We start from the raw sequence: 13,845 nt of genomic DNA on the forward strand, positions 1-13,845 counted from the left end.
TATCAGGAACAGACTAAATTCAAACAGCCCAGACAGGACTGGAAGTTCCAAGGAGGGGGACAGAGAAGCTATGCGCAGAGGGGACCAGTGAGGAAACAGGAGGAAAGAGAGGTAGAGAGATTGTGCTTGGAATGTAATCAGCCAGGTCACATGAGAAGAGATTGTCCGTTTACACCATGGCCTGTCACACACCAGCAGGAACCAATAAGAAGGGAACTAAAGTTTAGCCAAGGACCAGCCCCCACAGGCCCAAGCGGACCTGTGAACCCCTATGCGAGATATTAGGGGTGCCCCGAGAACTTGAGTGGGAAGGGACGTTACCCAATGATAACAAGGGAGGCAGACGAGGAACCCATTGTTCAGGTTATGTTAGAAGGGCAACTGACACCAATGATGATAGATACTGGAGCCTCGTACACTTGTGTACAGCCACAGTATGCCCTTCACCTTCCCATGTCAGGAAAGTTTATTAAGACGGTAGGGTTCTCAGGGAAAACACAGTTGACACAGTGCACGGCTCCAGTGCAGTTGAGAATGGGAAATAAAGGAATTGTTTTGCCGGTGCTAGTACTTAAAGGAACTCCGATTAATTTGTTAGGCAGAGATGCCTTATTGAAATTGGAATTAAAATTAGAATGCACCAGAAATGTGCTGAGTGTGGAAAGAGCAGGGGCTCAATTGATAGTGCGAGAAGACAAGAAGGCTAGTGTCTTTTGGATAGGAGACATTGCAGATCAGATTCAGGAAACCTGGGAAAAATGGAAAAAGGGCGTGCAGGCTAAATTACCCAGGGCTGTAATGCCCAAATCTGAGCTACATTGTACAGTGATTTTTGACGAGACTCAGAACAGGGAGTTAGAGGAGAGATGGCACCTGGAGGTATGTACCCAACAGTACCTGGAAGGGGAGGCTGTGATAATTGGAAAGCAAGGGGCAGCATTACAAGTTAAGTGGAACACCTTTTTAGAAAAATGGCTGCGCCTCATGTAACATTGTTGGTAAACAAGGGATATCAGTCTAAAGACTTAGGACCCTTAGTTAAGAGTGTTGAAACCGTAACAGTATGAAGGAAAATCACGCCAGAGGTGTGGATATCAGAAGATAACAATTGCATTAAAATAATGGTAATTGTAGATATGGTAGGGACAGTGAGAGAGGTCGAAATAACTCCCCAACCACACATGCCCTTGCTGGGAAAGGAAAGAGGCCAGCAGAAAGATAAAAGGTTAGATGAGTTGCTGTCTATTCTGTGGTCACAGCATAACACGGACGTACGGAAAATAAAAACAGCTAGTCCGGTGGAAATAAGGCTAAAAAGGGGAGCAATTCCACCCAGGAGACCACTATACCCTCTAAGACCAGAAGCAGAAGAAGAAATAGCACCGACAGTGCAGGGGTTGCTTGAAATAGGGGTGCTTAAAAGAACAAACAGTCCATGCAATACCCCATTGCTGCCAGTCTTAAAAGCAGATAAATCTAAGTGGAAATTGGTGCATGATTTGCGAGCGGTAAATGATGTGGTAGAGAACTGGCCAGCGGTAGTCCCCAACCCACACACACTTTTGACTAATGTTCCACCAGAAGCAAGTTACTTTCAGTGAATGATTTGTGTTCGGCTTTCTTCAGCATTCCTCTAGCCGACCAGTGTCAGTATCTGTTTGCATTTACTTACAGAGGTGCTCAGTATACCTATACCAGAATGCCACAAGGGTTTAAACATTCACCACATGTTTTTAATCAGGTGTTGAAGGCAGACCTAGAGGGTATACCATTGGAAAGTACATTGTTACAGAATGTGGATGACCTGTTGATTTGCTCCCACAGTAAGGAGCAGTGTGAGCAGGACACTATAACTCTGTTAGAGAAGCTGGCGCATGGAGGACATAAAGTATCCAAAAAGAAACTGCAATTTTGCACGCAGCAAGTGGAATACTTAGGCAGGGTAATCTCCAAGGGAGTGAAGGCGATATATAGCACCAGATCAGATTGAGGCAATAAATAAGGCCCCAAAACCCCAGACTGTAGGGCAGATGATGATGTTTTTGGGAATGGCAGGGTACAGCTCAGATTGCATAGGAGAATATGCTGAGATTTTGGCACCTTTGAGAAAGATAATGAAAGAAGCAGGACATACAAATTTGAAGAACGGCTTACAGTGGAATGGAGAGCCGGAGATAGCTTTCAATACTATTAAGCAGGAATTGCAGTCAGCACCAGCATTAGCTTTGCCTGACTACGAGAAGGTTTTTCATTTGTATGTATCCAAACGACAAGAGGGTTATGTCACCGCGGTTCTAACACAAGAGACAGGCACAGGAAAAGCAAAGCAGTCGATAGCATACTACAGTACGAGACTAGATGAGGTGGCTCAGGGGTATCCACCCTGTTATCAGGGATTGGCGGCGCTGTACTATGCATATGAAAAGGCATCATCCGTAACCCTGGGCTATCCTGTGACTCTGTACACACACCACAAAGTAGCAGAATTGCTGGAAAGAGGGAAATTTCTGTTGACGCCAGCCAGGATAGCAATGTATCAGACGCTATTGACATTTCCTGACATAACTATACAGAGATGCACTACCAGTAATATAGCCGATTTTGTCCCTTTGGGCTATGAAGGAGAACCCCATGATTGTATAGGGAAGACGATGGCATTTGCCAAATTGAGAGCAGATTTATGGTCAGAACCACTAGAGGATGCAGATAAAAAGGTTCTGTTCGTAGATGGCTCTTGTTATAGGGACTATGATGGAAATCATGCAGGATCAGTTGAGCTATAAGATTATTAGGATGGAGTCCTGTCCCCAACCGTGTTCTGCCCAACTAGCAGAAATCAAAGCCCTGACAGCTGCGTGTGAAATGATGGAAGATGAGAAAGTAGACATCTATACTGATTCGGCATATGCTCATGGAGTATGCCATTTGTCCGGGGCAGTGTGGAAACAGAGAGGTTTTTAAAAAAGTAATGGAGATCCCATACAACATTGTCAGCAAATTCTAGACTTAATAAAAGCCATAATGAAACCTAAAGCATTGGCTATAGTAAAATGCCAGGCACATAAAAAGGGAAATGATGTAATAACAAAGGGAAATCAAGCTGCGGACGAGGCAGCCAGAAAAGTGTCTGGGTGTACATCAGCTGTCATTGCCCCCCAGGTAAGCCTAACTCCAGAACCTGAGGTAGAGGACCTAATTGAAATACAAGGTAAGGCAACTTTGGCAGAACAGACAATGTGGAGAAAAAGGGGGGCCAAGCAGAACCCGGAAGGCTTGTGGAGCATGGAAGACGGTTTGTTGGTAGCGCCCACCCCTCTCCTGATGATTCTGATTTCAGAAGCGCATGGGATGGACCATTGTGCAAGGGCAAGTGATAAAGAAAATAAAGAAGGATGGTTTTTGGTCACCTTATTTACAGGCTTCAGTGGACTTTGTCTTGTCACAGTGTGAGGTATGCGCACAGAATAATGTTCGAAAGGGAATTACAACCCCAATAGGCCACATTCCTGTACCTGAAGGACCATTTAAACATCTAGTGATCGATTATGTAGACATGATAAAGACAGTGAGAGGGAAAAGATACATGCTGGTAGTAGTTGATTGATTTAGCAGATGGGTGGAGGCGGTACCTTCAAAAGATCAAGGGGCAAAGACAGTGGTAAAATTTCTGACAAATGAAGTGATCCCAAGATTTGGAATACCTACAGAAGTTAGCTCAGACAATGGTTCAGCTTTTATCCAGAAAGTGGTCAAACTGGTACTACAGGCGCTGAGGATAAAGCAAAGACTTGAATGTGTATACCACCCTCAGTCACAGGGCATGGTAGAGAGAATTAATGGAACCCTGAAAGCCAAGCTAAACAAAATTCGTGCAGACACTAAACTTAATTGGGTCGATGCTTTACTGTTAGCATTGATGGGTTACCGCATGCAAACTAATTGAATGACATGCCTGACACCGCATGAGATGCTCACTGGGAAGCTATCATACTTGTGATAGGGGTAAGCAAAAATGTTGAATGGATAAACTATATATACTACAATCAACAGAAGTTCATCAACTACACCGATGATGCACTGGAGGCCTTAGGGCAACAGCTAGATGCAACTAGCAGGATGGCGTGGCAAAACAGCCAGGTACTGGATTGGCTTTTGGCAGAAAAAGGGGGTGTGTGTGCAATGTTTGGAGAAGTGCTGTACTTTCATACTGAACAATACTAGCCCAGAAGTGTCTTTCACCAAAGCAATGAATAAATTAAAGAATCTGCGAACGGAGGTCAAACAGAATGCGGACATCAGTTTTTTGATTGGTTAGAAAGTAGACTCGGAGGATGGGGAGCATGGCTACTAAAACAGCAGTAACTGTCAGTATTGTATTGTTGAGTTGTGCGCTTGTGCTGTGCTGTTTTCTTCCTTGTCTCAAATCTCTTGTAGTGCGTGCTGCAACCAAACAATTTCTGATGCTCGTGGCAATCACTGAAGCAAGCTTAGTGGAGAAAGAAACACCGGAAGTGTATCGTTACAGCCTACAACACCTGCAGGCTGAACAAGATCAAAACGACAGTGTGGGAGTAGATTGTAAGGGCTTATGAGTCTTTTTCCCTGTCTCAGGTACAAAGGGACAGGTTTTGGGCTCAGCGGCCCAGGGTAACAGGGAGAGAATACTTTGAGATCTTGGCGCAGAAAATTATAGTTTAACCCGAGATTTGGGAATAAATGCTTGAGTTTATTGGGGCTTTTGTGCGCGGACTCTTAGTCTTCTTTCTCTCTGGGTCTCAAAGGAGGGTATATTGGAGTATAAAAATATTATGGAGTATAAAAGTTGTATTATTTGCTGTGTAACCAAAACTTTGTAGTCAGCTTGCTATGCATTTACCCAATTTAGCAGGAGAATAAAATATTAAGAATGTTAATGAAAGGTAGCTAAAAGATGTAGATTAGAACATGATTAAGTCACGAAGTATTAAGAATGTAAACTTGCTATTTGCTAGAGAATGAAATCTTAGGAATGTAAAAGACTATGGTGTGTTAATGAGAGGTAGCTAAGAGATGTAGATTAGAACATGATTAAGTCAATGGGACGTACGTGTGGTACGTGTGAAACTGGACCAGGAGATTGATAAAAAAAAATGCTGTGTCCGGGGATCGGTGGGCAATCAGCGACTAGCTCAATGACTGTCTCAGCTTTGATTTGCAAATTAAAGTTTAACCCTTCTTGAAGAATCCTCTGCGTCTCCTGGTCATTTGTGAGGCACGAAAAACCACGACAATCACAGCCTACTTTATCTTGTGTCGCCAAATACCCTGAGACCTCATCCTTAATAATCAACTCCAAGATCCTCCCAATCACAGATGTCAGACTTACTGATCTATGATTTCCTTTCTTCTGCCTCCCTCCTTTCTTGAAGGGTGGAGTGACATTTGCAATTTTCCAGTCTTCTGAAAGATTCTTGAAAGATCATTACTAATGCTTAAACGATCTCTTCAGCCACCTCTTTCAGAACTCTGTGGTGTGTACCATCTGGTCCAGGTGACTTATCTACCTTCAGACCTTCTAGTTTCCAAAGAAGCTTCTCTCCAGCTATGGTAACTTCACACACGTCTTCCCCTCTGACACCTGGAACTTCCACCATACTGCTAGTGTCTTCCACAGTAAAGACTAATGCAAAATACTTATTCAGTTCATGCGCTGTTTTGTTGCTTCCCCCATTACTACCTCTCCAACGTTGTTTTCCAGCGGTCCAATATCCACTCTTGCCTCTCTTTTACACTTTATGTGTCTGAAGAAACTTTTGGTATCCTCTTTAATATTATTGGCTAGCTTACTTTCATATTCAATCTTTACCTTAATTACTGTTTTTAGTTGCCTTCTGTTGTTTTTTTACAAAAGCTTCCTACTCCTTTAACTGCCCACTAATCTTTGCTCTATTACATGCCCTCTCTTTGGCTTTTATATTGGCTTTGACTTCTCTTGTTAGCCATGGTTGTGTCATCGTTCCTTCAAAATACTTCTTCCTCTTTGGGATGCATACTGTATACCTTGTGGCTTCCAATTTGTTTCCAGAAATTACAGCCATTGCAGCTTTACCGCCATCCCTGCTTGTGTTCTTTTATCATTTCTGGCCAACTCCTCTCTCGTGCCTCTAATCCCCTTTATTCCACTCTAATGCAGATACATCTGACTTCAGCTTCTCCTCACATTTCAAGGTGAATTTGATCATATGATCACAGGCCCCTAAGGATTCTTTTACCTTAAGCATGTCATTGCCAAACACATCCATTGCAGGCAGAAAACAAAGATATTAGCTATTCTATTAATCGCACTTTTGTGGCCGACAATCACTGGAGTCTGCAGCCTGTAATTTCCTTTTGGGAGTTGTGCTTTTAACCATCTGAACGACCTGGCATTTTTGCGGTATCCTGAAGCATTCAGCAAATTGGACTCTTGAGAATGCATGTACAGCCATGGCTGCCATTGCTGGAGCGGACTTGGGTCTGGATTGAAACTTTGGTCTGGATTAAAGTGGTGGGGCTTGAGCCCGAGAGCGGAAAACAAAATGGCGTTTAGCTGATTTAAGTGCCGAGCTGAATTAAAAGATTAAGGCATCAAGGGTGAAGGACGAACTGGTGTTCTGCTCACTACTCTGAGAGGCTTTACTCACCTCAGTGCTCACCTGTCTCTGTGGCTGTGGCCTTCAGCCATTGGACTTCTGGACCAACTGCAACACTGACCTGGCTCTGTGACTATGGCCTTCAGCCATTGGACTTCTGGACCAACTGCAACACTGACAAGGCTCCGTGACTGTGGCCTTCAGCCATTGGACTTCTGGACCAACTGCAACACTGACCTGTCTCTGTGGCTGCGGCCTTCAGCCATTGGACTTCTGGACCAACTGCAACACTGACAGGGCTCCGTGACTGTGGCCTTCAGCCATTGAGCTCCATGACCGGCTGCAGTGCTGAACTGGCTCCGTGGCTGTGTACTCACTTTCAGGGACTCAGCCATTCATGTTCTGTGTGTTATTTGTTTTTAATTGTTTGCACAATTTATTTTCTGTTTCCCACATTGGGTGTTTGATGGTCTTTGTGTGTTTTTCTTTACAGTGGGTTCTATGGTATTTCTTTGTTTTATGGCTGCCTGCAAGAAGACGAATGTCATAGTTGTATATGAAATACATATTTTGATGATAAACATACTTTGAACATCCCATGGCTCAACATTGACAAGATCTTCAAGTGGACTAGACACATCAAAACTGTAGTTACTAGTCCAGGTTAGAGATTGAGCATCATGTGGTTAATGACTGAATTCCTGACTTTGCAGGGCCTTTCCAGTATTTACAAAGGAAGGCAGGAGAGTGAACATTTTCCACTTGGCTGAATAAATATAGCATCAATAATCGTCAATGTCCAACACCATCCAGGACAAAGTAGATCACTTGATTGTCACCTCATTGATTACTCCAAACGTTCATTCTCCACCTCATAATCTCAGCTACATTATGCACTGCATTTACACACCTCAGCTTGCCCTGAATTGTACCTCATAACCTGTGATCTCTCCCACCAAGGACGAAGGCAGCAGGCACATGGGAACATCACCTGTTGGAAATTTTCCTCCAATTTGTGCATCTTCTGGTTTTGGGTGACCATATTGTTCTTCCTTCATCTTCTAAATCTTCAAATTCTATGTGGGAATACCTTTGCCAGAAAGTCCACAGAGGTTCCAGAAGGTGGCTCACCACCTTCTTGAGGGCATTTAAGGATGGGCATTAAATTCTGGCCTTGCCAGTGATCCTCACATTCTGAAGAAACTGAGTTAAAGATAAACAGCTGAGACATCAGCCATTGTTATTAAGTCTTTGGCAATTCACTTCTGGAGGATGGAAAGTTCTAAGTTAGTATCACTAGTGACCTTCTTGCCTGAGATCCTAAGGCCATGGATTCAAGAGCCACTTCAAAAGCTTGAGCCCAAAATCCAGGTTGACTTTTTACTTATTACTAAGGAAATACTGCAACTTTGTGGACTGCTGTCTCTTGGTTGAGAAGTATAAAGCAACAACTTGTGTTCCCTGTTGTATGGATGTAAACATAACCATGGTGTTGGACAGAGATTTTCTGCAGTGCCTGACCAACGTTGGTCAATATTATATTGTCAGAAATGGCAGCTTCAGAATGAACTGATCATTGAGCAAGATTGATTTTTGCATATTAAGAAAATGAAGGGAAATGAGATTGGACAGGAAAGTGACACAGGTAAAAGTTCAGTCATGATCACTTTGAATGAGCAAATTCAGAAATCAGGTGTAGAAAACTTGTGCAGGATTTCCAAAAAGTTAGCTTACTAGTTAAGTTGCTGATGAGGAAGACAAATGCAATGTTAGCATTCATTTCAAGAGGACTAGAATATAAAAGTAAGGATGTATTGCTGAGGCTTTATAAGGCTTTGTTCAGATTGCACTTGGAGTATTGTAAACCATCTTGGGCCCCTTATCTGAGAAAGGATGTGCTGACTTTGGAGAGGGTTCGACAGAGGTTTACGAGAACGATCCTGGGAATGAAAGGGTTAATGTATGAGTAGTGGTTGATGGCGCTGGACCTCCTCTGACTGGAGTTCAGAGGAATGGCAGGGATCTTATTGAAGCCTGTAGAATATTGGACAGTCTGGAAGAAGTGGACATGGAGAGGATGTTATCTACTGCATAATGGGGAGACTAGGATCTAAGGGCACAGCCTCAGAATAGAAGGGCATTTATTTAGATCAGAGATGAGAAAAAAATTCTTGAGCTGGAGGGTGGTGAATCCGTGGAATTAATTGCCACAGATGGCTGTGAGGCCAAGTCATTAGGTATATTTGAAGTGGAGGTTGGTAGGTTGTTCATTAGTAAGGGCATCAAAGGTTACTGGTTGAAATCAGGAGAATGAGATTGAGAATAAGATCTAATTCCCCTCCTTTGTCTTAAAGTTGTTTTGAATGGCCACCATCTGCTTCTTTTTCTTAGACTTTTGTCAAAAGAATGCATTGGGGTTTTCCTTTACCCTACTTGCCAAGGCCTTCTTGCTCTTCTCAGCCCTTCTTAAGCTCCTTTCTTGCTACCCTATATTCCTCAATAGACCCATCTGATCCTTGCTTCCCAATCCTCATGTATGCTGCCTTATTCCACCTGACTAGATTTTCCACTTCACTTGTCACCCATGGTTCCTTCACAATACCATTCTTAATCTTCCTCACCAGGACAAATTTATCCCTAACATCCTGCAAGATATCCCTAAACATCAACCACATGTTCATAATACATTTCCCTGCAAAAATATCATCCCAATTCACACCCACAAGTTCTAGCCTTATAGTCTCATAATTTGCCCTTCCCCAACTAAAAATTTTCCTGTCCTCTCTGATTCTATCCTTTTCCATGATAATGCTAAAGGTCAGGGAGCGGCGATCACTGTCCCCCAGATGCTCACCCACTGACAGATCTGTTCATACTGGGAGGTTTCCCCATGTCTTCTCTTACAGGTCTCTGGAGTATTTGGTTAGTAGCCTCTGGTTCAACAGTGCTATCGTGGCGAAGTTGTTCTTGAAAATGCTCTCTTCATGGAACACTGATATCCTTCAAACCCTTTAGCAAGTTCTTCTCATCCTTCGAGCTCTTGGGGTTTAATACTAAGTAACTTGGACCATTGACTGCTTTGGTGACACTGAAGAAGTCTTGTGTCACCAGAGTCTACCAATCTCTGGATTTCCAGGGCTTTCTCAGTCTACCAAGAATTCTATAGCTCCCTCACCCTACACTAGATATTTGTCTTGGCTCTGGAGTAAGCTTCTCTTTTGGCCTTGCTGCCGATGTCATTCTGCCAGATACAAAAGGTTTTTCTTTTCTTGGAGGTAAATTGTTCCATTGCCACGTTGTTATGATCAAACCAATCATGATGGAACGACACTTCACCGACAGATGTTCCAGGTCCAGACTGCAGAAGCTTGTCAGTGCCACTGTGTCCGAGCACCACACAATGTTGATCAGCAGGTAGACACCACCTCCCCTCGTCCTGCCCGAAGACACCGTGTGGTCCATCCGATGAATCGAAAATCCCTCTGGTCAGATGGCACAGTCGGGGGTGGCAGGGAAGAGCCAGGTCTCTGTGAAACAGAATACACAGCAGTTCTGCATCTCCCTGCAGTAGGTCAGTTTCCCTTTAAGATCATCCACCTTGTTCTCTATGGCTTGCACATTAGCTAGTAGGATGGTGGGCAGAGAGACCCTAAAGCCCCTCCGCTTCAATCTGACCAGCAGCCCAGCTCTATACCCATGCTTCCTCGGTAAATAGCGCATCTTTCCAGGTTTCCATCGATGCAATGTGTTGTTGGCAGCTCTTTAAGGTTAGTGGACGCGTCCCGCAGGGATCGATTGGTGGGTCGCGTCGTCGGGCGCTCCAGGTCGGGCCGAGTGACGGGGGAGGCTCTGCTGCCACCTCCAACTGCCGGGGGCCCAGGCTGTCGATCGGGTTGGGCCCCGAAGCCGACACTTAATCCCAGAGGGCCAGACTGCCGGCTGAAACAAGTCCATGAACTGAGTCACGGTTGCGAAGGCCTCCGCTCCAGCCAAGCCCTGGGTTCGATTTCCAAGGTCGACGGCAGAGGCCTCACTTCCGGCAGTTGTGGATGGCCACCAACAGGGCTCTGCGGTGGTCACTCTGGGAAAGTGTCTGGGGTACCTGGAGTTCTCCGATGTCACATCAGTGTGGTCGTCTGCTTTGGAGAGGTGCTGGTCGGAATGGGCTGCATCTCCAGGTGCTCCGACACGGTAGCAGAACGCAGGTCTCTGGGAACATGGCGGACCTCGGACCAGGCCTCACCAATCAGGTCCAGGTGTGGTCTGGAGCTGAAGAAGCAATTCTGGTGTGTCAGCGATCTCCAGCTAGGTCAGAAGCTTTGCTAGGGTGTTATTAATCTTGCTAGATTTAGCAAATTGGAGGTTTAGAAGGGTTTCTCGGGTATAGGGCAGTTTGCTTGGGAGAGCATGCGCAGAGTCACCAGATACCACCGCCATCTTAATAACGGTTTATTAAATCTGTTCAAGAGGGAGCTACAGTACATGAAGGCGACCTCCGATGTCCCGCAGAAATCAAGCGGCAACAGCGAGAGACTGAACAACCAAAAGACCCAACCACCAACCACAGTCAGTACTTACCCTTGCCCACACTGCACCAGAGTATGTAGATCCCAGATCAGCCCCTACAGCCACCTGAGGACCCACCAATACCCAACCCCTTGGGAGAACATCTTACCCAACATGAATTATCGCACTACTACCATTTTCTGATTCACTTGGTCAATTAAAGAAAGCAGGATTTGAAGTTCAAACTCTTAGACCTGGCACAGTTCACATGGTCTACTGAGGAGAAATGATCCCTACACTCGTACATGCCTCCAAGACTTGGAATAGCTACAGAAGGCATCTCAATACACTGGAAAAATACCTTAATGTTATATACATAAAATCTTCCATATTCACTTCAAACACATGCAAATTAGCACCAATGCCTCCTTCCAAACAACAATCTCATTGTTCAGGCCCAAGTAGTATTAACCAGGTTTACTGCACAGACCGCATGCTAAAAGTCAGACTCCACAAAACATCGCCTTTATTCCAAGCTCTGTCAGGGGAAAAGAATAACAGACGAACAAATCAAGTTTAATTATCTTTCAACCATACATGGATACAGCCGAACGCGACAGCATTCCTCTGGGGCCAAGGTTCAAAACATACACAACACATTCAAAATAGTGAGATAAAATCATAGACACGAAGGAAAACATGTATATTGTCCAAGACCCTAAGTGACATGTTCTGCAAATTGATAGTACAGTTCCCGGAAATCCAGCCAGTCACTCGCCCAATTGAACACTTAAGCAGGACCGACAGGAGAGGCCAGCCCCTAACCAAGCACAGATGCCACACTTTGCCGCCTCTAGCATCTCCTTACCCAGACTGCAGTAGCAGCCAAGCCCGCGGATTAAGGCCTAGTCCTCGTTACAACTGAGACCACGCAGCTGCCTCACCATCTGTCAAGGGAAACAGGCCTGCGGCATCTTACATCATCAATGTCCAACAGGATCTTGCGATCGCAAGAGAATTGTTAAAGACAGTCACTCACAGTTACACTGCCTGCAGCCTTTATGCACCAACTCTGATCCTTAGAGTACCCAGGTCAGCTCCTTTGAACCCAATCCGGCTTATTCTCCAGCCTGACAGCTGGCACCTCCTTCTCCAACCCACAGCTGGCTCCTCTTTCGATCCGCTGACCCACTCCTTCTCTGACCTGCCGTCGGGCCCCTCCTTCACCAGTCCACGGGCCGGTTCCTTTTCTCCTTCTCTGACCCACAGTCTGCTCCTATGACACTCAGCTGGCTACTCCGAACAACAAGCAGCTCACTGATGCGGTAAGCCTGCTAACCCTTAGTTCTTGGAGTCCAGAATAGTCTTACTCTCATTAAAAAAAAATTTAACAAAGAAAACAACACTTTTGGTTGGCCCCCAAGAGGTCACTGTGTCTGAACGCACTGCCATCTTACCATAAGATCAAGGAACAAAGGAAAATTTTCAAGCATGTGCTCAAAGCATCCTTAAAGAAGTGCAGCATCCACAATGAATCCTTGGCCCATGACTGCTTAAAATGGAGAAGGTATGTTTGGGATAGTATTGAGAATCTTGAGGTTGTACATTGAGAGCACAAACAGGCTCTCCACAAGCTGCAAGAGTGAACTACTTCACAATCTACACACCTCTCCTGTTAGCCATCTGTCACACCTGTGGAAGAGTCTGCCCTTCCACCACTGGTTTCATTGGCCTCCTCAGAGCCCACAAAGCACAAGTCATAAATCTCAAGGGATGGGCCAAGATTAGATAGCTGTGTGCAAGGCATTTATTGTTTCCTTTATGGCTAGTTGTAATAAAAAAAAGGAAGAAACCGTAGCAATTTCATTAAGCTGTAAGCTCACCTGCACAAACATCATGTAAACTTTATCAACATCTGGCCGCTCTTCCCGGTCAACTTTGATGCAAACAAAATTCTCGTTCAATATTTGACCAATCTCTTCATTTTCAAATGATTCACGTTCCATAACATGGCACCAATGGCATGTGGAATACCCAACTGCAAAAGGGAAGAAACAACAAAAAAAATCAACTGGAGATGGCACCAAACATATTTTCCACAAATTGAGAGAACTGGATAAAAACTGGATAGCCAGCCAACATACACAGATTCACAAAACACTATGCAGGAAAACAGGGTCTTCAGCCCATCCAGTCCATGTTGAACTATTAACCTGCACCCAAGCCACTGCCTTCTATACCTCTCCCATCCATGTACCTATGCAAATTCCTCTTAAATACTGAAATCAAACTCATATCCACCATTTCCACTGGTGGATCGCTCCACGCTCTCACCACCCTCTAGGTCAAGATCCCCTTCATGTTTCCCTTAAACATTTCACCTTTCACCCTTAACCCATGATCTCTAGTTCTAGTCTCACCCAATCTCAATGGAAAAATCCTTTCATTTACCCTATCTATGCTCCTCATAATTTTGTATACTTCCATCAAATCGCCCTTTATTCTCCTATGCTCTAGGGAATAAGGTCCACCTATTCCATCTTTTCCTATAACTCAGGTCCTCAAGTCCTAGCAACTTGCTTATAATTTTTCTCTGCACTCTTTCAAGCTTATTGTTATCTTCCCTGTAGGAAGGTGACCAAAACTGCACACAATACTCCAAATACTCCAAACAGCATCTTAAACAACTTCAACGTAACATCCCAATTCCTGTATTCTTTAGCTTGAT

At 44.5% G+C, this 13,845-nt stretch overlaps 1 protein-coding gene across 1 annotated transcript in view; it reads right to left on the reverse strand.

The window, feature by feature from the left end:
- spata20 (spermatogenesis associated 20) overlaps positions 1-13,845 on the reverse strand; it is a 472,602-nt gene that overhangs the window by 418,240 nt on the left and 40,517 nt on the right. Inside the window, exon 4 of the mRNA XM_059948873.1 lies at positions 13,001-13,155. Coding sequence (XP_059804856.1) covers positions 13,001-13,155 — 155 coding nt within the window. The remainder of the gene's footprint in view (positions 1-13,000; positions 13,156-13,845) is intronic.

The sequence above is a fragment of the Hypanus sabinus genome, chromosome 23 (genome assembly GCF_030144855.1).
Source record: "Hypanus sabinus isolate sHypSab1 chromosome 23, sHypSab1.hap1, whole genome shotgun sequence".
NCBI lineage: Eukaryota > Metazoa > Chordata > Chondrichthyes > Myliobatiformes > Dasyatidae > Hypanus > Hypanus sabinus.